The sequence below is a fragment of the Hylobates moloch genome, unplaced genomic scaffold (assembly GCF_009828535.3).
Source record: "Hylobates moloch isolate HMO894 unplaced genomic scaffold, HMol_V3 SCAFFOLD_8, whole genome shotgun sequence".
Taxonomy (NCBI): Eukaryota; Metazoa; Chordata; class Mammalia; order Primates; family Hylobatidae; genus Hylobates; species Hylobates moloch.
This window is the reverse complement of record NW_026652283.1, coordinates 28,235,911-28,263,864: the sequence shown is the minus strand read 5'-3', so window position 1 is coordinate 28,263,864 and position 27,954 is coordinate 28,235,911. Positions and strand designations below refer to the sequence as shown.

Genomic DNA, 27,954 nt, shown 5'->3' with positions numbered 1-27,954 from the left:
TCAGTAGCCCCACCCACTAACAGTCCCTCTTGTTTTCCCTGACCCACCATGAACTGTTTGGAAACTAGTCCCAACTATAGTGCCCATTCAGTCATCATTATTTCAGCATACAGTATCTCTAAAAGATATGGCTGTCTTTTAAAATATACAGCCACAGTATGCTCATGGTAGCTACAAAAAAATTCCCAACCATTCTGTAATATCATTAGGTATTCATTCCACCACACAGCTTATAAGTGTTTCAGCCTCAAGAGACCCACATCACCTCTGCTCAGACCTGGAGGCCAGAAGTAGTCATGTGCCCCCTCCAAATGCAAAGGGGCTGGAAAGTATAGCCCCCTGTGTGCCTCAGAAGAAAATCAAACACACTGGATGAATACATAGTTTTGTGTCTGATACAGCCTACAGTGGTGTTTTCTTTTGAAACAACAACAAGAAATGTTGAAGATCGTTTTCTTTCTGAGGGAAATTCCAGATCTAGCTTTTTAGATAATATCTTTTTCTCCCCCTCTATTCACATATCAACAAGAGTCCTCAAGCCTGTTTCATGAACCACCAGAACTGAACGCCTCGGAATCCTGGGCCCTTGCAGATCTCCATCCATTCTGTTTATCTACAACATCTGTTAGCAGGTCTACATCCCACCTGTTCATGAAAGCTCAGATCAGTGCTGCTTCTTCAGAAAGGTTTCCCTGCTAGAAAACTTAGACTGACTGACTGCTTTCTGCTTCTAGTCTGTACACTTAGTTATTTATACCATCATGTGAATTCCTGAATAAGACCATTATTTCTTAACATTTCACTGTGATCTGGTCACTGAAAGATGGATTCTTTGACTTTGCCACTGAGAGAGGGAACCTGCTGATTTTGTAGCGTGAGAACTCCTAGAGAGGGTAGGCCTAGGGTAGGTGGCTGGGATGACCTGAGGCCCAGGTGTCTCACCTCAGGAAGAGAGATGACAGTTCACAGAAGTCAAAATCAGAAAGTTAGGTAGGGGCTGGGCAAGGTGGCTCACACCTGTAATCCCAGCACTTTGGGAGGCCGAGGCGGGCAGATCACTTGAGGTCAGGAGTTTGAGACCAGCCTGGCCAACATGGTGAAACCCCATCTCTACTAAAAATACAAACATTAGCCAGGCATCATGGTGCACATCTATAATCCCAGCTACTCGGGAGGCTGAGGCAGGAGAATGGCTTGAACCTTGGGAGGCAGAGGTTGCAGTGAGCTGAGATCGTGCCACTGCACTTCAGCCTGGGCAACAGACTGAGACTCCTCAAAGAAAAAAAAAAAAAGAAGAAAGAAAGTTAAGTAGGAAGATGCTCTAAACTCTAAATGCAGATTGAGGTACTGAATAGTTTTGTTTATAGCCCTATGGATAACAACTACCTGATGGCCCTTAAAATTATCTTACGATCTTACTAGGCTTTGGCTCAGAGCCTGATACAAAATAAATCCTTAGAACATTGTTGAATAAATAAATCTTAGAAAAGATTAAGCCTCGTCAAGCCAACCTTCTGAGAAGGTTGTAACACACCTGATATTCCACTCTGGGCACCAGAAAGTTGACTGTAATTATTAATTGCACACTGTCCCACCTCATTCCCCATGCCTTGTCCAATTTTCTGTCTTCAAAACCATCTGCAAGGGTCTGTCTACTTGTAATTTTATAAAAACAGCAAAATGTTTCCTTGGGAATGATGAAATTTATACTGTGAAATATCTGGTTAACTTGCACAGTTACATATATGACAAAATAAAAATACAACACAGTGTGATTCTGATATTAATTTCCATTTTCTTCTCTAGAAAGGTGGTGAGGGTGTAAGCCAGGGGTGGCTACAGGAACCCTTTCTTCCTGGACCCACCTGTCCCCAGTCCTGTTTTGTCAGCTTGGCTCTCTTACTTACCTCCTCTCTCCTTTAGTTTCTCATAGCTTGAAATCTGAATGACTGTATTTATGTTAATCACAAAGAATGCTCTATTATCTTCTTTGTAGTTGCTCTAAATTTAGATTGTATTAAATTGCTCTTTTTTTAACAACTAAGAAAATTTTGCCCTCATAGATCTAAATCCCTCCATCTGTCCTATCCCACATGGAATTTCTATAGGAACAAGAGTCAGAAGTTTTCACAAGAGGTAAAAGAGGGTGAGTAGACATAGAGACCACACAGTAAAACTGATGGACAACAATGACAAGTCAGGATGGTAGTTGGGAATTTTGAGAGTGGAGAGGGGCTACAGCTAAGGGGAGAGTGGTGGGGTTGGAGTGGGAATCTAGAACCAGAAAGATAAAACCAAGGACAAGTGAATGTGGGCAGAGGTGGAGGATGGATGGGCCTGAAGATAGGTGATTGTCTAGATCCATGAGGTCCACCAGAGGAGCTGTGGGCCCCACATGGCTACTTAGCACATCAAATGCTAGTTCCAGTGGCCATGTGCTGGAAGTGTAAAGGCACACCGCGTTTCGAAGACTTGGTAAGAAAAAGATGTAAAATATCCCATTAATAATTTTTACATTGATTATCTATTGAAATGGTAATATTTTGGTTATATTCATTGAAACAAAATATATTTCTGAGATTAATTCATCATGTTTCATTTTATTCTTTTTAATGTAGCTAATAGAAAATTGAAAATTATATATGCTTTCATTCTGTTTCTATTGGATGGCACTGGACTAGAACCAGCACTGTGCTCCTGGCTTGACCCCATGCCAGAAGGAGCTAGGATGAGTGGCTGGCGAGGCATGAGTGGTGTGTGCCGTAGATGCAGCACTCTCCGGAGCCTCTGTCTGCCTCTGGTTTGAATGGCCTCTTCCAATCTGCCGTCTTGTGTTTTGCTCAGCTGATTCTGAGTGGTGGGAAGATTTTATTGCACTCTGACTTAGAATTGTGCCAATTTAGAATTTGATTCTCATCTGAAAAAAAAAAAAAAAGAAAAGAAAAGAAAATATTCTTTGAGACCCAAGACCACAGGTGCTTATGATACTTCTTGTAAATTCCCACTCAAAGTTGTTCTGTGAGTAGAGCCATGGAGGGGCCTTAAGAATTTATCTCAGCTAGGTTGTCAAACCTGAATGTGCCTCAAAAACACTAGGGAATCATGTTAAAGTATGAGTTCTGAAGTCCAGATGCCCAGAGTTTCTGCTTCCATGTTTTTTATGGACTTGCATTTGAAAAGTGATGGAATAGATTTTATGTGTAACCTGTCCTGTCAGAAAAGTGTCATTTGCTTCCAGATTTGCTCTTCTGTTTCTGTAAGTATCTTCAGAAGTGTGATCCTTTGACCTCCACTCTTGTAAATCTGGGATTAAGGACAAAAACAAAAGCCCAAGTATGGCTTCTGCATAGGGCTGGAGCCTTAAATGTCATTTCCATGACCATAGCCATGCTCTGCTGCCTAGAAATTGGTTTTGTCTTACCAGTTTGAAGGGGATAGGACATAAAGCAGTCTATATTTGATGGAAGAAGTATTGCCTTTATCACATTGAAAATGGTCGTCTTCAAATGCAGAAAGGAGATAACGTAGGATTTTCAGTGAAAGGATATAAAGGCTCTCTCTTAGCATCGTATTTTTTCATGAGATTTGGTCCTGGATAAACAACTAGAATAGATTTGCTTGAGTGGCAGGTCTGTTTCTGCTGTTAAGAAATACAGGCAAAGGCTTGTATTACTTTGTAGGAAAAGATCAAGATAGGAAATAGCAAGATGAAACTAGAATGCAACATCTTCCATGTTCTAAAGAAGCTTCTTTCTCATCTTTCCATTTCGGTTGATAGTTTTAAAGAGACACAAAACCTTAGATCTTGATTATTACAGCCTAGGACTCTATGTCTTCCTCACAGTTGTATCCCTTATAGCCCCAAACATGGGGCTATCTCATAATAACCTCTGAACATTGAATTAAAATGTTTCTTTTGTAAAATAATGTATTGTGTGTTTAAAGAGAGCTGTGCAAAATGAACTGCTCTGTTCTTGACTGAGCAACTCACAAAGCCTTCGAAACATGTTTATAGGGACTCTTAAAACATGTTTTTTGGGGCAGGGCATAGTGGCTCATGCCTGTAATCCTAGCACTTTGGGAGGCTGAAGCAGGTGGATTGCCTGAGGTCAGGAGTTTGAGACCAGCGTGACCAATATGGTGAAACTCCGTCTCTACTAAAAATACAAAAATTAGCTAGGTCTGATGGTATGCACCTGTAGTCCCAGCTACTCGGGAGGCTGAGGCAGAATTGCTTGAACCAGGGAGGTGGATGTTGCAGTGAGCCAAGATCGCGCCACTGTACTCCAGCCTGGGTGACAGAGTGACACTCTGTCTCAAAAAGAAACGTGTTTTTTGGAAATGAAGCTGAAGCTGTTCTGTATTTTAGAGGTATGATTACCAGACCTGAGTGAATATGAGAATCAATCAAGGAAACATGTTTAATATGAAGATTCTCTGATTCATCTCACAGAAATTCTGATTGGGTAGGTCACAAGATTGGATGACAGAATCTTTGTATCAAACAGCAGCCTACATGAATTGGGGAGCCACCTGTTTTGAGAACCCTGGGCAAAAACTGTGTCCTCTGTAGCTGAAGAGTTCTCTGCAGGGGATGCTGCCCCCATTATGTCTTTGTATTATAATATATTCATAAAAAATAGCTTTTTGGGGATGAAAGAGATTATCAAGGTCAATGAGCATAGTTTTCCAAACCAGAATGAAACTATGTGGTCATAATTTATTTAATTTGTCACAAGAAAAGGGAGAGAGGAGGGAGTCATGTGAGGGAGCTTGTGGTGGTAGCAATTTTACCTGGGGACGAGGGATGGGTTGCCGAAAAATGCAGATCTGGATCACTTACTGATGTTTTATTTGTTGAAGAAAACTATCTCATCCTTTAAATCTGCATATTGTATTTCCATTACAATCTTAAATCCCAGAGAAGCTGATGAAAGTTAAAGGAACACTTCTTTTATTTTCTGCTAACATTGAAACATAAAGGCCAATATTGCTTTTCACACTGAAAAAAAAGCCAAGCCCGAGCTTTTATTTAAGGATTCTATTTCTCGATGCTCTAACAAACATTTTCAGCAGTGCAATCAGTTTGATGTGTTGTTAGAGGAGATTATATATGGATTTTTAGTTTATGTCAGCCCTGAAGGATCCAGTGGAGTTGGAGTTCAAGGACCTGTGAGAGTTGATTCCAGAAGATGAGGTGAGCTAGTCAGGTGCTGTGGTCAGAAATGTAAAACTCGAGGGTGAGGCAAGTGGTGTGAAGATGACAGAAAAGGAGAGGCTGAGAACAGAACTGCTAACTACGCTCAGCCTCCATTATGAACAGGCACAGGAAGCCCCTGAGCAGAGAGTGGAGGTGGAGCAAATGCTAAGAGAAGCAGGGCAGCCGGGAGGAAGGCCTGTAGCCTTCATGGAAGGGTGCTGCCTTTCTTTCTTGCAGCGGCTTAGTTTCGTTTCCCTAAGAATCTTAGTTCATATATATATATATTACAGAGTCCTGTAATATGAACCATCTATGGGTCTCTCAGCCGTGGATACTAGTGTCTGTTCCAGTGGAGGTGGCTGGGGTGTGCAGTGGACTCCATGAGGGTTCTTAGCTTTGGTGGTTTAATGCTCTATTTTTGTGCTGGTTGGCCTCCTACCAGGAGGTGGTGCTTTCCAGAGAGCATCATCTGTGCTAGTATAGGGAGGGACCGATGGTGGGCAGGGCCCTAGAACTCCCAAGAGTATATGCCCTTTGTCTTTTGCTACCAGGATAGGTAGAGAAGGACCATCAGGTGGGGGCAGGGCTGGGCATATCTGAGCTCAGACCCTCCTTGGGCGGGTCTTGCTGCGGCTGCTGTGGGGGCTGGGGGTGATTCCTAGGTCACTGGAGTTGTGTACATAGGAGAATTATGGCTGCCTCTGCTGAGTCATGCAGGTTGTCAGGGAAGTCGGGGAAAGCTGGCAGTCACGGGCCTCTCCCAGCTCCCACACAAACTGAAGGGCTGGTCTCACTCCCACCGTGCCCCCCTCAACAACCCCCAGAGCGTAAGCGATAGGAGGCTGTCTGCCTCCCAGCTGCATAAGAAAAGGACTTGGTTCTTCCCCAGCCTGTGGAATCTGCACATCAGATTTGCACCCTCCCCCGAATTCTGGCCAGGAGGCTTCTCACCCCGTTCAAATTGTTAGAAAGTTCAGCTAGAGATTTCCTTCTCTCTGTGTAGTTTTATCCCCTGCTTCTCTCCCATTGGATCCCTGTGGTGCCAGGCAGGAATGACCTGCCAGGGGACCCCGCGAGCTCCCAGGGCCTTTCTGCTGCTTCCTCCACCCCAGTATTTCGCTTGGCTCTCCAAATTGACTCAGCTCCGGGTAAAGTCAGAAACTTCTCCCACAAACAGACCTTCAGCTTCTCCAGTTGGGCCGATGTGTTTGGGAGAGGAGGGTCTCCCTTTCCCACTTCCACTGTTGGGGCACTCACAGTTTTGCAGGGGATCTCCCGGGTCTTGAAGGAGCAGTCCTCTTCATTAAGACGGTCTGTGGGTCCTCTCGGGATTGCTGATTTGTTCTTGCAATCAATCTGGAGCTAAAATTCACAATGTGAGCACCCCCTTGCTGCTCTGTCTGCAGCTGCATCTAGTCCTGCCTCCTGTCTGCCATGATCTCATGATACGTCTCTTCTGGGAATTTTAAAAATAGTCTCTACCTTTAATTTAGCTGGGTTAATTGGACCATTCATCCTTATAAGCCAGAAGAACTTTAACAGAACACAGTGAGAAGCTGGTCAGAGTTGCTTGGCTCTCTTTTCTTCTTCCATTGGTGTTTGGAAATAGTCTCACTATCTCTATGGGTCCCAGGTGCTGAAGCAGCAAGTGTTCAGGACTACTGATGGGTCTCGGCCCTGGAATGCCCCAAGGAGGGCATAGCACTTATCTAGCACCTTCTGCTTTGCTGGCTTTTACATGATCCATTCCACTGGGGATTGCCTGTGGCTTTCTAGTGCCAGCCTTGTTTCCTGGAGCTCAGGTCCTGCTTCCAGTCATATATCCTTGTCTATAGATGGTTTTTCTTGATTTCCTTTTCTTTTGTGTCTTCCGTGCTTGTTCCACATTACCGTTATGAGGTTCCTCCATGTTGTTGTATTCATTCTCATCGCCAAATTGATTTCCATCACATGGATATTCCATAACGTATGTATGCATTTTATTGTAGATGGACATGTGAGTGGTCTCCAGTTTGGCACTATTAAGAAAAGTCCTGCTATGAACAATCTTCGAAATGTCTTTTGGTAAACACATGTGTCCAATGCTACTGGGTGGAATTGCTTAGGAGTGGAATTGCTAGTTTATGAAATATGCATTTATTTTGCTTTCATGAAACTGCCTACAGTTCTACAAAGTGGTTTAATCAATTTATAGTAGTGTTTCAAAGTTCTAATTGTTCCACATCCTCACTGACATTTGACATGATATTCTTTTATTTTAGACTTTCTACTGGTAGTAATTTTTATCGTTTTTATATTATACATTTCTAATCCTGTACTCATAACTGTTCTTTAAAAATGTCATTTTATTTACAATTTGAAGCTATTACTCTTCAGTGGCCCTACCTGGACTATCTCCCATCTCTCCACCTACTTAAATTCTGTGGAGATTCTAGGATTCTTCCCTTCATCTTCCATTTCTCATTAATCTATCATTTCTTAGAACTCCACTGAAGTTTGATATTTATATTACACTGTTCTCAACCATGTAATGTGTTCACAATAGCAATGCAGCGAGAATGCTCTTGTGGAAGGCAGAGGCTAGATGATACTACCCTTTAGCACCTAGAAAGGTGCACAGAATAATTAGTCAATGTTTAATGAATTCAAGTGAAGTTTCCCTGTGCGTTGAGGAGGGTAGTGCAGGGAGTAGCTTTCTTTGGATAGTTCTGGAGAACGTTATGGGCATGGGAAGAAGATGCTAAAGACAGTAATTACCAGGTAATGCCTGTGTAGGCCTGTCATGGCTGGGGTACAGTGAGGCGGAGACACTTTGAAACATCAATGGTAATTCAGGAGTTATGAGGATGAAAACAGGCAACAGCCTGGGAGGGAGCAGGACAGATCACCAAAACCTAGTGGTGAAACAGGAGGAGTTCCCTTATCCCCCTGGCAGGGTGTGTGATGGGGGAGTGGCTCCCTTCTTAGGTGCCCTGCTGCTCAAACCCTTAGCCAAAGCATGCAGACCAGCAGGTCATGGGGAGTGTTTTTGGTTCCAACCCCATGGCAGCATCTAGGGTTGAGTGTTTACAGCTGCTGAAGCCCCAGTGGGTGTGTGTTACCGTGTGCTCTTTCAGCTTTGCCATCTGCAGGCGGCTTGCTTTAATCAGCTCAATTAGACCCTCAGCCTTATCACCAGGACAGAGGGCTTTCTGTATCCTGGGTTCTTGCCCTAGTGTACCAGAAAAATCAGAGCACACGTGGGCTCGGTGGATGGGTGCAAGGTTTTATTGAGTGGTAGAAATAGCTCTCAGTGAGATGGATGGGGATCCAGAAGGGAGATGGAGTGGGAAGGTAGTCTTCCCCTAGAGTCCAGCCGATCACCCTCAGCTGAATTCCATGTCATTCAGCCATCGATGTCCTGCCAGTGTCTGCTGGGGTCTGTCGGTGTGCTCTTCTGCTCCTCTGCTCCTCTCAATGTCGAGCCACTTGTATCTGTGCCCGCTAGGGTCTCAGGGTTTTATGGGCACAAGATGGGGATCATGGTGGGCCAGAGTGGTTTTGGAAAATGCAGCATTTGGGCACAAAAACAGGAATGCCTGTTCTCACTTAGGTCCGTGAGCACAAGCCTGAGGGTAGAGCCCTAGCCAGGGACCCCACCCTTCTCTACCCAGCACTTCCCTGCCTGCCTCCTGTGTCAGCCGTATCAGTAGAGTCTGGGCCAGGTGGGGTGCTCCTCACCAGTGATATATTGACAGGTGGCAAATGCCCTTCCTAAGAGGAGGTGAGTGTGGACAGTGGACCCAATGTCCTGTATTTATAAAATGATAAAAGATTTTGTAGGCAAAAGTAAAAGAAAGATCCTATGAGCAATAACTTTTTTATGTAAAGCAAGCAAGAACTATATATTTCTGCTTGCAGTACCTGATTTTTTCATATGTACCTATCATAGACATCTTTCTAGGGCAAAGAAATATGTTAGGCTCATGTTATTTCTTAGCCAGATAGGTTTTTGCTGAGGCAGAGAACAGAATTTATGTATATTCTTGCACTTAAAACACTTTGATTTTTTTCTCGATAAAAATGAACATTTAGATGTGAAGAGCCATACAGTTTTGTTAGGTGCCATTTGATGAGTGCCATTTTCCCCACAGCCTCAGCTTCAGCTTGCCTTTCCCTTTTATGTTTTTCGGCCATGAAACCTCTTTACTCTTTTCTGGCTTATCAATGAAAATGCATGACTAAATTGTTTAAGCTGAATTCCTGGCTTTCTGTGCTGTATATTCCATTTTGTTGGCAATATATTCTTGTGACTTTCCTTCTGTTCACAGCATTTGTGGTAGAAAATTGGTAAATAATTCATTTTGGTTTTGCACTTGCTTTAAAATAGACAACACAGCGGGGCAGAGATATTCGACAGATTATTCTGCTTCTGAAATTATAGCAGAAATAAACAAGATGATTTGCTTCAATGTAATTCATAGTGAAAGAATTAAAAAGAAATACTGTAGCTGTCGGACAGCTAGCTGAGCTATCCCCTCCACCCCCTACCTCCAGTGTAATTAGCTTTTGGAGTGATTCCAAATGGCCTGTTTGTTGTTGTTGTTATTGTTGTTCTTTTGTGGGTTTTTTTTTTTCTCATTTTGTTTCGTTTCATTTTGAAACAGGATCTTGCTCTATTGCCCTAGGCCGCAGTGCGGTGGCACAATCACTGCTCACTCCAGCCTTGACCTCCCTGGCCAAAGTGATCCATCCTCTCAACTCAGCCTCTGGACTAGCTGGGACTACAGGTGTGTGCCACCTCACCCAGCTAAGTTTTTTAAAAAAATTTTTTGTAGAGATGAGGTCTTGCTGTGTTGCCTAGGCTTATCTCAAACTCCGGGGCTCAAGCAGTCCTCCCAGCTAGGCCTCCCAAGATGCCGAGATTATAGGCATGTGGTACCATGCCCAGCTCACTGCAACCTCTGCCTCCCAGGTTCAAGAGATTCTCCTGCCTCAGCCTCCCAAATAGCTGGGAATACAGGCGCACGCCACCACACCCAGCTAATTTTTGTATTTTTAGTAGAGACGGGGTTTCACCATGTTGGACAGGATGGTCTCGATCTCTTGACCTTATGATCCGCCCGCCTGGCCTCCCAAAGTGCTGGGATTGCAGGCGTGAGCCACCGTGAAAGCATTTTTCTTTTGGTAATATGTAAATAACTATGTTGAGATTGTAACTTCAAAAAATTTTTGTTATATTTGTTTTTTGTCAATACAGTATTGCACATCTAGAAGACATAAAGAACTGAGGTCAACTTGCAGAGCAAGGCCAAACCGTAAACTCAAAATTAAATAATACATTCTGCATAGCAGTTCCGGATGTCCCATAGTCAAGCCGTAGCTGGAAATAAGAAAGTGTTACTATTGCAATTCTATTGCCTTTTTTCCATAGTTGAAAAGTAGAGAAAGTGGCATCAAGAACCCCACATGCAAGCCATCTTCTAGTTCCAATAATAATAACTCCGGGCCATCTTGTTTCATCCCTATCCCACCTACTTTCTTTTTTTTTTCACGACCCGGTCACTGCAACTCCCTCCGGTTCACCACTCTCCCACACTGGACTACAGGCCCACCACCACCCCAAGTAGAGACGGGGTTTCACCGTGGTCTTGATCTCCTGACCTCATGATCCGCCCGCCTCGACCTCCCAAAGTGCTGGGATTACAAGCGTGAGCCACCGCGCCCGGCCATCCCACCTACTTTCTTTCCCTTCCTCTTAGTCAATTATTTTAAAGCAAATCCCAGACATCATCTTATTTCTTAGTATGTATTTCTAAAAGACGAGCACTCTTAAAAAGTATTACCACAATACTATTATCACACTTTAAACGTGATTGTCTCTAGCCAATTCTGTCTCTATCCAATCAGTATTTCAGTTTATTCTGTGTCCTAAGTGGTTATTTTTAATAGTGGTTTGTTTGAATTAGCATCTAAACAAAATCTGCACTTTGCTTGATAGGTCTCTGAAGTTTCTTTTAATTTGCAAATGCCCTCTCTCTCCTTCTCTTCCCATAATTACAATGTACTTGTTTAAGAATCTGGGCCCTTTGTTTCCCACAGTCTGGATTTTGCACACTGCATCCCTGTGGTGTGATGTGGCACGTTCTGTTGTTTCCTGTGTTTGCTATAAACTGATAATTAGATTTATGACTTGATTAGTTCAGGTTTGATTTTGTTTTTTCTTTTGACTTCGTAGGCCTGGTGTGTATTTCCATCAGGAGGACATCAGGCTGTTTGTTTCCCTTTCAGTGATGTTAAAGTTGATTAGTCAGTTCTAGGCACCTGAATTAGCCTGATCTAACTAACTATTATAAATAAAGGACCTGATCGGCTTTTCACCTAATAATTTAAGCAGTCATTGATGATCATTGCCATTGATGATCATGCCTAGATCTATTATTTCCTCAAAAAGGGGATAATAGTTTTAAAGTCATTTTTAAGAGCTGGGATGTGACTGAGAGACAGAGCTACCCAATTTTTTCTTCTAAGTTTGATGGTTCACCACTTACCTGAAAAGCTAAGTCATAGAGAACCTTTAGCGGGCTGAAAGGTAGATGGCATCAGCCTGAAAGCTCTGTGAAAAAAGGAGCCCAAAATGATCCAATCACTTTCCTGTGGAGATGGCATTCTCAGGTGACAATTTCGCAGGCCCAAGCCTAAAAGATAAACAGCATTTTTTTTTTGGCATTTTTTTGTTGTTAAATAACAAAGCCTGGACTTTATCAAACTTTCAGTATATACTATTCTATTTGTATATTACCTTTTAGTTAAAAATTACAACAGAGGGGAAAGAGGTGAACATCATTTAAATAGCCATGTCTCTTTCAACCCATGTCTTTGTTGGGGTTTGAGAATCTGAGCAGTAAATAATCTGCCTCTTGCCCTGCAGCCTGATGGTTGTGGATGATTTTCCTTCCTACCACTCACCTTCAAAGAGTAACAGAGGAGGGGAGGAGAGAACAGAGAAGGTGTTCTAAACCAGTAGCTATTTGTTGACAGGAATTCAGGGTGAACTGACGCTTCACACGGGAAAGTAACTTGGAAATTATCTCATCTAATGTCTTTGCCAATCCAAGATTCCCTCTAAAAGAACCTGACAAATGAGGGAGAACCTTTCTTCACACTCTGTACTCTTACGGTGTTCATCTGTTTCCTTCTCCCTTTTTAATTCAGTATGTCCTATTTTCACTATTGGATTATACATTCCTTGAGGACAATGAATTCATCTAATTCTTCTGTTTAATCCCAAATAAGTTGACAAACACAGTCAGATATGAGCTGAAGCAGTGAACACAGATTTCACTGCATCACTACTGACAGTAGGGGAGGGAGCAGAGCTTCATTCTGATTTGTGCAGAGGTGACTGGGCCTTTCAAAGGGAGAGTGAGGGAGTGGGTGGAGTGGGGTGCTCAGTAGTGTCAGAGAGGTGAAGACTTACAGAGCATTGGTCCCTGTAGATGCGATTAGGCCGACTGTGCCCACTGGCTGACAGTTATCAAAGTTAAAGTTCTGTGCTTCCAGAGATTGGGAGACGGAAGCGCTGTCCTTCCTGATGATTACATTTCATAGGAATGGCTCTCGAGTCCTTGACGGAGATGCTTCTGTGTTGTAAGAATTAAGTATTCACAGTCATACGCACATTTTTGTAAACGCTGTTAAAAAAAAAAAAAAGGAGGTTGGGGGCCTGTTGTAACGTGTTGACTAGAGCAAAGAATAAATTCTCCTGACAGCATTTCTCAGGTAAGCATTTTAATGAGGGGCTGGGGTCATCCCAGGTACACAGCCTTATGCTGAGGCTATGCTAGAGTTTGATTGTCTCCTAATGCAGAGATTTGGACAAAGTTGTTATGTGCAGTTCTCAAGGGTCTAGAACACTGCTTAATAAGTGTGTTGACTGAATGAATTTAAATAAATTCAATTTTCTCTACCCCCAAAGTGAGGGGGACAACTAGAATGCCTTCCACTTTACCTTAGTGCCTAGTTGCAGCCAGGAAACAGGCATAACACCTCCTCCATCCATTGTCCCTGTGTCCACCTGGCTGTCCTTGTCAGCAAGGACACCTGCAATTTCCCTCCTACCACATATTATCTCCATACCACAAAGATTTTGATTTTTTGAAATAACTCAATATAGATCAGTATAATATAAAAATGATGAAATATTTTCAAATCTGCAGAATTCTGGGCACTGTTAAGAAGGGACAGTTCAAATGTCTCTTTTCCTTCCTAGCATTTATTTCTGGTTGTAATATGTTTATTTGTATGATAATTTTAAAATAGATGTCATGGAAATTGTATCTGTATTTGTTCACCATTAAAAGGTCAGCACCTCAGAGTGGCTAGAACCTATTAGATATATCCCAAATCTATCAATTTAATAAATAAATGAGTGAATGGCTTTCCATCTTCCCTTGTCTTCTCTTCCAAGATAACATTGACTGGGTAGAAATGCTATTTAATAAAAATACGGTGACTGAATGCTTACAGAAGGTCATGGTTCTTCAGTAGTGTTTCAGTGATTCTTCTTCTCTTTATAGATTCCTCACCTATTCCTACCTCTTGGCCTTCAACATGTGGCTTCTGCTTGCACCTGTGACCCTGTGCTACGACTGGCAGGTCGGCAGTATTCCTCTGGTAGAGACCATATGGGACATGAGGAACTTAGCCACCATCCTTCTGGCAGTTGTGATGGCCTTATTGAGCCTGCACTGCTTAGCAGCCTTTAAGGTAATTTTCTCAAAAATAGAATGAACTCTGCATTTGAAGACAGATATTCGAGGCCTAAAATGTTCTTTTTTGCGCAGATGGTCTGGGTGTAAATTGAATCTCCTCTCCTTGTATATTTAAATTTCTTGTAGCAGGTAATAACATACCATGGCCACCTTATAGATTTTTTGACTGTTTCTACTAACCCTGTATTGAATCTGAAGCTTAATGTTTGTAAATGAGAAGTTACTGCTGTGGTTGGCTAATTTTCAAAGTAATTTATTTGATTTAATATAATGATAAATGAAATTGTGGTAAATAACCTACTTATAAATGCTTAAAATATGGTTAAGACTCTACTTTCATGAATGACTGCCAGAGGTAGTTGGATGATTTCTCCCACTACCTCCCCAAAAAGTATAAAACTGTACCAAATTACTAAAAACAGCTATTTCAAAAATGACCAAAGACCAAAGGCAAATATACTAGTTCATTATCATGCTGCTATAAGGACATACCTGAGACTAGCTAATTTATAAATGAAAGAGGTTTAGTTAGTTCACAGTTATGCAGGGCTGGGGAGGCCTTAGGAAACTTACAATCAGGGCAGAAGGGGAAGCAAACATGTCCTTCTTCACAAGGCAGCAGGAGAGAGAATGATGAGTGCCCAGTGAAGGGGAAAGCCCCTTATAAAACCATTATATCTAGTGAGAACTATCTCACTATCACAAGAGCGGAATGGGGGAAACTGCCCCCATGATTTAGTTATCTCCACCTGATCCTCACAACACATGGGGATTATGGGAACTACAATTCAAGATGAGATTTGGGTGGTGACACAGACAAATCATTTCAGCAAAGAACTTGAAAATGTTTACTTATGAAAAACTGCTACTGCGTTGGGTAAGATGCTTTTACCTGAAGGTCTTTCCGTCCTGTCAGATCTAGCAGTAAAAATTCATAAGTTTACTTGTTGGAACTGGCTGGTAAACTTTGGAAAGTTTTATGATTTTGGAAAAATTTGATTTGGAAAGGAAACAGCAGCAAAAATTTAAGGGGAAGGTTTTGGAAGCAAGATAAATATGAAAGGGCAGAGGTAATATACTCTCCACGCATTCATGGCTGTTAAATGACATATGCACAAGCAAAATTAAAAGCCCTGGGAGACTTACTTGCTGCAAGTTTGAATCCATTCTTCAACACGTACACGAGTTGAGCAACAGAGATTGGAAAATTCACTGGCTTGAGTTATCCATGTATAACCTCTGTCCAAATCATTGGCTGATCACAAAGCCATGTTGGCACAAGAGAAATCCCCAGAAATCCAGGCAAAAGAAAAAAAGAACTGAGTAATGATTTCAGCATTCTGCAGAGAAACAGATTTTCCAGTTTGAGTCTATGGAAGCTCATCAAATGTATTCAAACAGGAAAATCAACAATTTCAGAAGAACAAAATAGAATCCAGGGTCCCTACAATGTATGACATGCAACACCCAGTTTAACCAAAGATTACTAGATATATGAAGAAACAGGAGTGTGTGATCAAACTCAGTTTTTTAAAAAAATGTCAGTAGGAAATGAAGTAGAATTGAGAATTCAGGGCTAAATCCACACTAATGGGATCAACTGCTTTTTGACATAGTTGTCAAAGTAATTCAATGGAGAAAGGATGGTCTTTTAAAAATGTAGCTGAATATCTGTAAGGAAAAAATACGAATCTTAACCCTTACCTTATACATTATACAGAAATTAATTGTAAGTGGATCATAGTCCTAAACAAAAAAAATAAATTACACCAAAATTTCTAAAAGAAAAGGAGAAAATCTTTGTGAATTTGACTTAAGCAAATATTTCTTAGAACACATAATGTGAAAACTGTAAAAGAAAAAGTTGATAAATTGGACATCATCAAAATTAAATATTCTTTTCATCAAAAGATAATGTGAATTAAATGAAGAGGCAAGCCACAAATTGGGAGAAAATATTTGTAAAACATAAATCTACAGAGGTCTTGTATCTGGAATATTAGAAGTGCTCTTAAAACTCAATATTAAGAAGGCAAAAACTAAAATGGAAGAAAGATTCAAGTAGACACTGCACAGAAGAAGATATGCAGAGTTTTTAATAAATACATGAAAAGATGCTCAGCATCATTAGTCATTAGGGAACTTCAAATTAAATCCACAAAGAGATACCATTATACTCTCACTATAATGACTATCATTAAAAAGATTCCCAACACTGAGTATTGGCCACTGTGGAGCAACTGGAATCCTCATACATACTGATGGAAAAAATGATTCAGATACTTTGGAAAAATTTGGAAGTTTCTTAAAAAGTTAAACATAAAATTAAACAGCTCTACCCATCTCTACCTACTAAAACGAAATGAAAACATGCCCATGTGAATATCTTGTCTGTAAATATTCATACAGCTTTATTAATAATAGCAGACAGATTGGGAAAAATCTAATGACCTAACATGCAAATGGACAAACTCAGTGTCAGCAATTATTCAGAAATTTTAAGGAACAAACTACGAATACATAAAACAATGTGGACAGACATGGATGAACATGGTGCTAAGTGAAAGAAGCCAGACATGTAAGACTGTATGCTATATGATATGGTTTGGCTGTGTCCCCACCCAAATTGCATTGTAGTTCCCATAATCCCCACATGTCATGGGAGGGACCCCGTGAGAGGTAATTGACTCATGGGGGCAGTTACCCACATGCTGTTCTTGTGGTAGTGAGAGAGTTCTCACGATATCTGGTGGTTTTATAAGGGGTTTTTTTTCCCTTTGCTCAGCACTCACTGTGTCTCCTGCTGCCCAAGGTCCCTGCTTCCTCTTCACCTTCCACTATGATTGTAAGTTTCCTGAAGCCTCCCGAGCCATGCAGAACTGTGAGTCAATTAAACCTGTTTTCTTTATAAATTACCTAGTCTTGGGTATTTCTTCATAGCAGCATAAAAACAAACTAAATACCCTATATGATTCCATTCATGTGAAATTCTAAAAAAGGCATGATTATAATGACAGAAAACGTGGGGTTGGAGGTTGACTATAACTTGAAATAACATTTTATGCTTTTAAAAATATGATTGTGGTAGTGAAACTCACCAAAATATATACTTAAAATGGGTGATTTTGTTGTATGGGAACTTTACCTCAATAAAGTATAAAAAACAATTGAATATTGCAAATAGATAAAAGGCTGGAATGAATACAGAACTGAAATTTAAACACAAAACATAAGGACAATCCTGAAAATTGAATGAAAAAAAATTTGAATGATGAAATCTTTTTAAAATTGAGGTGAAAGTTATATAACATACAATTAACTATTTTAAAGAGTACAATTTAGTGGCACTTAGTGTATTTACAGTGTTATACAACTGCCAGCACTTTCTAGTTTCAAAGCTTTTTCATTACCCCATAAAACACCCCCATACTTATTAAGTAATCACTCTCAGCTTTCCCCTCCTCCATCCCCTGATAACCTTTAATGTGCTTTCTGTCTCTATGAATTTGCCTATTCTGGGTATAGAATATAAAAGGAGTGTGAGCCCAAAATGTCTGAGAGTGGCCTCAGCCAATTTAGAAAGTTTGTTTTGCCAAGGTGAAGGACACACCTGTGACACAGCCTCAGGAGGTCCTGACTACAAGTGCCCTATGTGGTAGGGGTACGGCTTGCTTTTGTACATTTTAGGGAGACATGAGATATCAATCATACGTGTAAAACATACATTGGCTCGATATGGGAGGGCAGAACAACTTGAAGGGTGGAGGCACTTCCAGGTCATAGGTAGCTTTTTATTTTTTTTTTTCTTTTTTTGAGATGGAGTCTCGCTCTGTTGCTCAGGCTGGAGTACACTGGCGCATCTCCACTAACTGCAAACTCCACCTCCCAGGTTCACACCATTCTCCTGTCTCAGCCTCCCGCGTAGCAGGGACTACAGGCGCCCGCCACCACGCCTGGCTAATTTTTTGTATTTTTTTAATAGAGACGGGTTTTTTTTTTTTTGTATTTTTTGTATTTTTTCGTATTTTTTGTATTTTTAGTAGAGACGGGGTTTCACTATGTTGGCCAGGCTGGTCTCGAACTCCAGACCTCAGGTGATCCACCTGCCATGGCCTCTCAAAGTGCTGGGATTACAGGCATGAGCCACCGTGCCTGACCAAAAGTTTTTAATTTTTGTGAAGTCCAATTTAGCTATGTTTTTCTTTTTCTATCATGCTCTTACTGTCAAATCTAAAAATGCGTGGCCAAATCCAAGGTCATGAAGATTTATGACTGTTTTCTTCTAAGAGTTTTGTGGTTTTAGCTCTTATATTTAGGTCATTGATTCATTTTGAGTTAATCTTTGGGTGTGCAGTGAAGTAGGGATCCAACTTCATTCTTTTGCATGTGCTTATCCAGTTTTCTCTGCATCGTTTTTTGAAGAGGGTATTCTTTCCGCCCAAGCACCTTATTTTAAAGTAACCATCTGATGCATCTTTTTGTAAACGAATTTTATAAAGCAAGGATCATGTAAATAACCATCCTCAAGAAACTCTGGCATGCCAATTAGTTACATAAACTTGAGCTCAAATTTCACCTTGTTAGTAAGGTCTACTTTAACCATCCTATTTAAAATGTAGTCATATACTCTCTACTCCTTTCTTTATCTCCCTTTTACTTTTTAACTCCCTTCACTTCAACTTCAAGTTCTAAAATACTATATAGTTTGGTTATTTTACTTAATGCCTATTTCTGCCAACCAGAGCATGAGCCCCATGAGGACAAATATTTTTTTCTGTCTTATTCACTGCCATACTAATATCACTAAGAACTTGCCCCACTCAATGTTTATTACCTAAATTTTATTTATTATCTAAATTTGCCACTCAGTATCTATTATCTGAATGAATAAAACTGCAAAAAGTTAGCCATTCTGTTCAATTAGATTTTAGTCTAGAGAATCTTTTCTTGTAAGACATATCTAAAGGCTTGAAAAGCACCGTGCTCAACAGCTGCATGAAATATTTAGGGGTGAATATGAGGTTTGTTTTATTATTATCTGACCTTAGCTCATGGATTGGCACGCCTGCTCTATTGTAACTGATCTGCCAGAGCACATATAGTGGAGCCTGAATGGGTGTGTCAGAAAGGGTTTTTCTTGACTTTTTCCCAGCTATTTAAGGGGACTGGCGATTCCCCACAGGCTGTCATCTCCGTCAAGTGTGTTAAACATAAGCTCTCATGATGGCAGTAGACCCTGCACACAGGCAAGTCTTGGCCCTCCCCAGAGTGTCTCTGATAACATGATGAATGAATGGAAACGTCCTCTGTGAAAGGCTGTTAATCCTTTTATTTTAGGGAGTTTGTTTCAAAATCACTTTAATGCATCCTAAAAAATTAGCAGAACATTCCAGCTGTGGGGATAGTTAAGATTGAGCTCTTCTGTCGTGACTTTCATCTTGAACATTCTTTGCAACCGTTTAACTAGAGCCTCTGGCAATTCTTGGCCACTTACACTCTCCACATTTTCTTCTTTCAGAGGTTGGAGACAGAGCTTTGCTCACGTTTTTGTGGCCTGGTTTCGCTTTTCTAGATCTGCTTACACACCAGAAGGGAGATAGGAATCAGGCCTTAGAGTCAGGTTCTCCTACTAGTTAGTAACCTCTCAAAGTGGGAAGAATCCTGTTTTGGGTCTGTGTGATGATGAACTACTAATACTAAGGACATGATGGTAAGGGCTTTGACTCTGAGGTAGTAAACAGGAGGATTAAACTTTTATGAACATAAAGGTCATGCTTTATGGACATTGTTCTGTGTTAAAAAGAAAAAATAGATGAAATGTTTATAATAATGTCAGCAGAATAAGCACAGGTCGGTCCACCTGGAATATTTCCAAATGAGTTGTGTACTGAATCAGCAAGTATCAAGCTGAAATTATTTTATAATCCCTGATTATATCCATAAATTTTGAGATAGCAAAGCTATATATTACCAAGAAAAAAAATACTGAATAAACAAGCATATGCAGTGAGTCCAGAGATTCGTGGAAAAATCTTTCTTTTATTTTCACCTTTGATTGATTGTCAATCATAGAAAACAACCTTGGCATATGTTCTTTGTAGCTTCACTACTTTTTCCTCTGCCCTTGTCTTAATATTGATTGAGTGCCTTTTGGTTGCTGTGATTAGCACAGTGAACAAAATGAAAGTCCCACCTGCATGGAGCTTACACTTAAACACTTAAAATATGTCTTGATATGTCAAATATTAGGTGATGTGAAGAGGTCAGGGCTGGCCTCACAGATAAGGTGACATTGGAGTAGAGACATGAAGGAACTGAAAGAGTGAGCCATGTGGCTGTTTGGGGAAGAGCATTCCAAGAGCAGGGAAAGCCAGTGCCAAGGCCCAGAGGCAGGAAAGTACTGGACCCATCACGGACAGTAAGGAGGCTGAGATGGCTGGAGCCAAGTGGGCAGGGTGCAGCCGTATGAGTTGATATCAATGCGATTAGGGAGTGAGTGTGTGCGATACTGTGTGTGATACCATGCGCGCACAGTATCAAACCTCTGTCTTTTTAAGCCTTCGCCTACTTTCCTTTCCCTTGCCATACTTCTTCCACTTGGCCTCTGGCTCTGTTTTGTTTAGTTTTCTTCTTGGTGGGCCCAGGAGGAAATAAGACTAGAGAAAGGAATTCAGGTCCTTGCTGGGCGCAGTGGCTCACGCCTCTAATCTCAGCACTTTGGGAGGCCAAGGCGGGTGGGTCACCTGAGGTCAGGAGTTTGAAGCCAGCCTGGCCAACATGGTGAAACCCTGTCTTTACTAAACATATAAAAAGTAGCTGGGCGTGATGGTGGGTGTATGTAATCCCAGCTACTCAGGAGGCTGAGGCAGCAGAATCACTTGAACCTGGGAGGTAGAAGTTGCAGTGAGCTGAGATTGTGCCACTGCGCTCCAGCCAGGGCAACAGAGACTCCATCTCAAAAAACAAAAACGAAAAAAAGACAGAGAATCCAGGTCCTTTAGCTGCTTCTGTGTGTGTCCATGGAGCATAGGAGGGGGGGACTGAAGGAAAAGGACAGCCTTAGAGTCACTAGAGATTTGTAAGACATGCATATCTTGCTTTTATTTTATTTATTTATTTATTTTTGAGCCGGAGTCTTGCTCTGTCGCCCAGGCTAGAGTGCAGTGGCACAATCTTGGCTCACTGCAACCTCCGTCTCCCGGGTTCAAGCGATTCTCCTGCCTTAGCCGCCCGAGTAGATGGAATTACAGGCGACCGCCAATGTGCCTGGCTAATTTTTGTATTTTCAGTAGAGACAGGGTTTCGCCAAGTTGGCCAGGCTTGTCTCAAACTCCTGACCTCGTGATCCACCCGCCTCAGCCTCTCAAAGTGTTGGGATTACAGGCATGAGCCACAGCTCCTGGCCTCTTTTAGTAATATTAACCAGCTTTTGTTGCATCATTTTGGGCAATATATATGCTTATAATCTTTGTTTCTTCTCCAATTTACCAAAAACCTTCTTCTTGCTTCCTATTTCATCATCAACCAGGACACCAGGTAGGTGGAGGTGGGAGCATACTCTTTCCTAATACATTTGTATTTTACTTATTTGCATTTTATTAACATTTCAGTAATTAACTTTATAAAACTACAAATTAAGGCATGTAAGACAAATTAAGTCATGTAAAACAGAAGGTGTGTCATCTGCCAAAACCAACCCCCACAGCCTGCTCTTCATTGGCCTCCGTTGAATATCTGTTCCTCTACATTTTTGTGACTATGGGAAACAAAAACAAATTCTTTCTTTTTTAGAAGTAAGTTAAGTTAGACACCATTAAACATTGCAGACTATTCCGGGCCACTTCCATCTCTAGTTGAACTGTTTCTATGGGTAAGCAACTCAAAGAGTAGATGTTTTACTTTTGGCAAGATCTTGTCCAGAATTGAGTGGGAGAGGCAGAATACAGAATCTAAATGTTCCTTTCTCTAGAAACAACCACACAATGAATTCAGAGATTGTTTCTAGTTTGTCCTATTTTCAGGGCATACGAAATTTAAGACCTCATGGAGTAGTTTATTATTTATCATAGAAGAGCTCAGTTGGCATCTTTGAAATTTAAGAGTAGAATTTATCTCGTTCTGTACCTCTCCTTCATCTCCTCCTTCTACTCACACACCATTCATTCTCTGGAAAGGCATTTGAATTTATATTACATAATATAGAGAATAATCTAGAAATTTCTTATTGGATCGAATTGTTTTTAACAATGAATTTTAAAGTGAACTAATTTGCTCTGACCCTTTGTGATGAGGGTAATCACTCTGTGGGAATGCATGTACAGTTAGAGATAAAGGATATTTAAGCCACGAAGGCTGAATATTCCATTCTTTTTTTTATGAATAGTGAGTGTGTATGCCCCAGGAGAACCATGGCTGAAAATGCACTTGAGTTTTTCTTTATGGCTCTTACAGACTTTATGTCAGACTGTTGACTTGCAATAAAAAGTGACATATATCAGGAAAGTAGCCAGTCTAATTTGGATTATTTAGAGCAGTTAATACCATTAGTCAGTCCTATTCTTTATAGTTCCCAATTTCCCATGTTCCTAATGTGGTTTCCCTGCATTACAGAGGAAACACTATTAAATTATATTTAAGAGTAATTTATTTGGTATTGGTTCTTTATTACATTCTCACAGAGTGTCTTGAGATTTTAAGGTATTTTTATACCTTTTATAATCTTGTAGCATACTTGTAAAAGGAAAACATGAGAGAAAAAGAGGTGGGCTACTGATATCTGACTTTCTTTTTATTATTATTATTATTATTATTATTATTATTATTATACTTTAAGTTTTAGGGTACATGTGCACAAAGTGCAGGTTTGTTACATATGTATCCATGTGCCATGTTGGTGTGCTGCACCCATTAACTCGTCATTTAGCATTAGGTATATCTCCTAATGCTATCCCTCCCCCATCCCCCCACCCCACAACAGTCCCCGGGGTGTGATGTTCCCCTTCCTGTGTCCATGTGTTCTCATTGTTCAATTCCCACCTAATAATAGCCTCAATCATGAGATGTCTTTTGAGAATGAACACTGGGCAGTGGAAATCCTGTCTCTCCCCTCCCCTCAGCTCATAGGTATGGGTTTCAGGGGTTTGGTTTTTATTTGTTTTTTAAATTTTTAGTAGGGTGATAGTTTTGCAACCAACACACATCACAGGCTGCAGCACTGAGCCCCAGAAAACAAGCCAAATTTTCATGTCCACATGGGGAAAAATCTGCAACCTGACTGTTAGAGGTGACGACTAGCAACAACTTGGTGGAAATGGAGGGTGGGGGTGGGGTAGGGCTAATGCAGCTCCTCACTCAGGGAGGGCCTTCTCATCTCAGGGATCTCCCTTCATGCCTGTTCTCATCCTTGCTTTGGATTTACCTCCATGCTGGTCCATGTCACAGCTCCCATCAACCTACTCACATCACTACACAGAGCTGATAAACAGAGACCGTCATCCTGTGAGCTCTTTTTAAATGAAATTCCCACACATCTCAACAAGAAGGGTAAGATCAAAACAAAAGCCACTATTGGAAAGTGATTATTTGCATATTGGCATCCTCACCTCATTCCAAAAAGGACTTGGAGCAACTTATGAGAATAAACACAATACGATAGAATAGACCAAGAAATGGCAAACTTTTTTTTAAAAAAAGAACAAGGTAGTAAATATTTAGAGCTTTGCTACCCATGCAGTCTTTCACAGCTATTGTTTCATCATTGTCACATACGTCTTTCAATCCCTGGGGTACAACATTGTACTACCATAGATCCATATGGTTGAACTGAACACACTTACTGATCTCTGGAAATTATTTTGCATTTAGCCCAGCCAAATAATAGGTTATAGTATTATGGCACAAGGATCACTAAATTCCAGAATAGCAGTTATAAACCTGGTAAAATAAGCAGCATGTTTTAATATACTGAATGGTAAAATAAAATTGAACTTGGGGAATAAAGATTGCATTTAATAGTGAATGGCTCTATGTCAACACGGATTTTTCTTTTTTCCTCTGGCCTACATTCCTCTTTTCAGTTTCCATTCTCTGCAAACAGCACATTCTCTATTCTTTTTGTAACCTCAATTCATGAAAATCCTCTTCATGCTGTTATAGATCCAATCTTTCTAGCCCATTTACAACCCATCCAGCTTGTTCTGCCTGGAGACCACTGCAGTATTGGATAGATGGACCCTGATGATGCCTTGCCATGGTCCTTCTGACCCCGACCACCAGTGCCATGAGAGTAGCCGTCGTATGAGAAGCTGTTCCGTCTGAGACTTGACCAGCCCAGTTGATGCAGCCTCTTCTCCCTGCTCTCAGCTGGCTTCTCCACCTGCCACCTTTTTCCTGTGCTGATAATGTTCTGCTATGTGGGTCGCAGTTTTCCACCTCAGTAGTTTTAGTCAACTTTGGCGCACAGGCCATGCTCCAAAGCTGAGATTTTCCTTCATATCATCTTTCTGATGAGAGTTTGAAAATGAGTTCACCACTTCATTTGACGCAGTGTTAGAAAATAGAGAAGTTGGATCTGTACCTCATTTTAAAATGGAGCATATTTAAAGATCCATTGTACTGACCTTCCCACATACTTTGATGTCATTACTTTACCATATATGATACATACTGTATCAGACTTATGATTGTCATTCGATTTCATTTGGTAGTCTCATATTAAATTCAATAATTAATTTAGTTCACTTTAAATTTACCACCAATCTCAAGTGGGAGCCAGTCCCGTCTGTGTTCGGGGTAGCCCCTGCATGCATGTTGAGTTGTCTTGCCCAGATTCCAGATTGAGAGTCCTGAGGGTGGGAGGAGGGAAGGCTATGGAGGGGAGTGATTAGCAGTGACCTGAGTCTGAGGCCAGACTCTGCCAGTGCATAGCTGTGTGAGCCCCTCTCTGATCCTCCCTGCGCCAACTGTGGTTGGACCAGGGCAAGCCACGTGAAACACTCAGTATGGAGGCTGGCACATGAGGAGCCCTGTGTTGTTGCAGCATCATGAAATTCTCACAGCTTAAACCCAGGAGTACAATGAGGGATCCTGTCTCCATTTTGTAGAAATATCTGCCTTCATAAAAAGAAATCCAGTTGACTGCCTTTTCTTGAGTTGATATATTTCAAAGTCCAGGCATGCTTCCATGACCAGAATCTATGTTTGATATTCCTATTGCTTATAAGAGTTAATGCTCTCCTCCCTACCTCCCTTCATCCTTTACCTTGAGTGACAGTGAGCTTCTTTAACTTCTTGACATAAGAGGTAATAGTAGTAGCACACTTTTAAGTGCAGATTTTAAGTGCAGAAGCATAGTTTTGGAAGTTAGTATGTTCAAATGTAACAGAAGGGCAGAATATAACATAAAATCACTCTGTTAAAACTGAATGTGTATCAAGGGGAAGGAAGAATGGGAAATTTAGTGACTTATTTACAAATGGCTATTGCAGCTATCGCCTAAAGCTCCAGACTTTAGAAACTAGATTATGGATGTCTTTAGTGGTATTTGAAAATTTCATGAAAATAGTCAGGATTTCAGAAAAAAATCATTTTTGTTGTTGCTGTTCATAAAACATCATGCTACCATCGCTGGATTTCTCCATTCCCCTCAGTGTCAGGGGTTGGAACAAAGTGGACACTAGAAATGCAGCCCTTTGTTCAGCAGCTACCTGAAATTCAGTGGCCCTTGAGCAGTCTTACCAAGACCTGCCTTTTTGTCAATTATTAATATGTCACCTGTAAAATCATTCTCCTTGTTCTGGAGCTGCAACTTTTACAGATCCTCTTTCCTTGTGTCATGTGTAATATACCATTCGGTTGTACCTGGAGTGCTCTGCTTGGCTTTTGATCTAGGCCTGGCAAAAGTTTTACACATCACTAAATCATTTGTCTTTTTCTTTGCCTTCACAGGGCAGTTACATTTTTACAAGTCACACTATTTAGTAAGAAAATGACTTACCTACCCCTCTTTTATTTACCCCTCAGTTGGAAGACTCGCTGAGTTCATTAGTGAGTCTTAGATAGTTGTATAATGGAAAAAGAAGTTATCAGACATCACTAACAGCTTCAGTTTTTTTTCCCCTGATTTGTGTGCTTTGTGATTCTCAGTGAGAATTCATAGTCTATATCATTATTTGCTTTTACTCAAAGCAAGTGCCACCTTTTGAGAAGGAATCTTAATTTTTACATTTGTTATTTCTCATAATGATTCATATTTTCATAAAAACAGCTCATTAACACTTAGCAGACAATGCTTCTGATTGTTGTTAAACTGTTACAAAGGTCAGAAGATATTTGTGTAACATCTAGAACCATTCTGTCCCTTCCATTTCCATCTAGAACGTGAAATTTCTATTTAAAGGAGCACAGCTTTTTCCATCTTGTTCTGAGAAAACTCTGAAATATGTAATTAGGAGTCCCAGAGATAAAGCAGCTAAAACAAGTCCCTCTAGACGAAAAGCCTGCCGGAAACACAGAGGAGACTGTAGCGATTGATTGTCAGATTCTTTAGGTGATTAGCTGTAAGTGCAATGCCCAAGGGGCCTATAAAGGGAGTGAAAGGGCGATAAATACAACCCTGGGAAGAATCATCCCTCCATCAAAAAAAAAAAATCTAAAATTCCTTGTTTTTACATGTACATTGCCTAAGGAGGAAGCATAGAGTATTAGAAAGAAAACAAGTTTGTAATATGAGCCTTAATGTTTATATGTCTACATTATTACAGAGCAAAACATTGGTATTAAAAAATTTATTTTTCACCTGTAATACAATAAAAATAAGTGCAATAATATATGTAGGACCTAGGATTGTTCAAGAAGGCAAGTGTCATCTATATACATGCATCTCCACACTATAGTCTCAAATTCAATATTCTGAAATTTAACTTCTGACTTTACCCATTCAGTGTGTTGCCTCAATGGCATTTTTCCTCTCAGTGCATTCTGCTAGTTGCCTGAGCCAAAATTTGAGGGATTTCCTTTTTTCTCTTTCTCTGTCTCGAATTTCGTATCTCATCCATCAAGAAAATTCTGTCAACCATATTTTCAAAATGCATCTAGACACTGACAGCTTCTCACCACCTTCGCTGCTTTTACCCTGTCCAAGCCACCGTCATCTCTCATTTGAATTATTGCCATAGCCTTCTAACCGGTCTCCCTGCTTCTACCCTTGCGCCAAGGCCCAGTCTATTCCTCAACAGAGTGGCCAGGGTGATTACTTTAAAATGTAAGTCAGATCATGCCCTTCTTGTGTTTAAAATCTTCTGGTGGCTCCTTATTTCTCTGACAGCAATAGTCATCCCCTTTATAATGACCTGACAGGTTCTACATGTGCTGGTCCCATCCAACCCCCACTCCATTATCTCCCTTGCTACTTCCTGAACTCATTTTCTACTAGGAAATAAGTATTGTGGCTGACTCCTTCATCTCCTCCAAGTCTTGCTTGATTGCCACCTTCTCAGTGCAGCCTACCATTGTGTTTAGAATTGCCCTCCGTTTCTTGCCCACCTTAATCTGTATATTACAGATACCCCTTACCAGGCTCGCTGACTCGCTTTCTCATGGTCTCTTTCTCTCTTTTCCTCTCTGGAAAGGCAGGGTTTTCTTTCTCTCTCTCTCTCTCTCTGTCATCTGTTTTGCTTACTGATGTTTTCCCAAGAGCCTAGACTAGTACCTGGAAAATACAAAAGAGATGGGAGTGATTGATTGCTAAATTCTTTAAGTGTTTGCCTGTAAGTAAGTACAGTGCCCAAAGAGACTATCTTTTTAGATGGCAATGAAACATATCTGTTGAACGAATGAATAATCAGTGACCAGGTTTTTCCAAGAGAACCATTGATGAGGACGGGAAAATTTTCAAGAGTGCTTTGACAAAGCACGTAACCTGGGGTGGAGGTGTCTGATGGTTCCCTTCGTCATCTGCCTGCTCCTTGTACTTTGTGTCTCTTGTAGGCAGAGGCATGACTA

The 27,954-nt window shown here is 40.9% G+C and overlaps 1 protein-coding gene across 8 annotated transcripts in view; it reads left to right on the top strand.

Moving 5' to 3' along the window:
- TMTC1 (transmembrane O-mannosyltransferase targeting cadherins 1) overlaps positions 1–27,954 on the top strand; it is a 282,068-nt gene that overhangs the window by 139,586 nt on the left and 114,528 nt on the right. For 2 of the 8 annotated variants that reach the window (XM_058442439.1, XM_058442434.1), the window contains 3 exons: positions 9,847–9,969; positions 13,759–13,948; positions 16,739–16,834. In XM_058442439.1, the coding sequence (XP_058298422.1) occupies positions 9,847–9,969; positions 13,759–13,948; positions 16,739–16,834 (409 nt within the window). The remainder of the gene's footprint in view (positions 1–9,846; positions 9,970–13,758; positions 13,949–16,738; positions 16,835–27,954) is intronic. The other 6 variants (XM_058442440.1, XM_058442438.1, XM_032159935.2 and 3 more) reach the window with 4 other exon arrangements.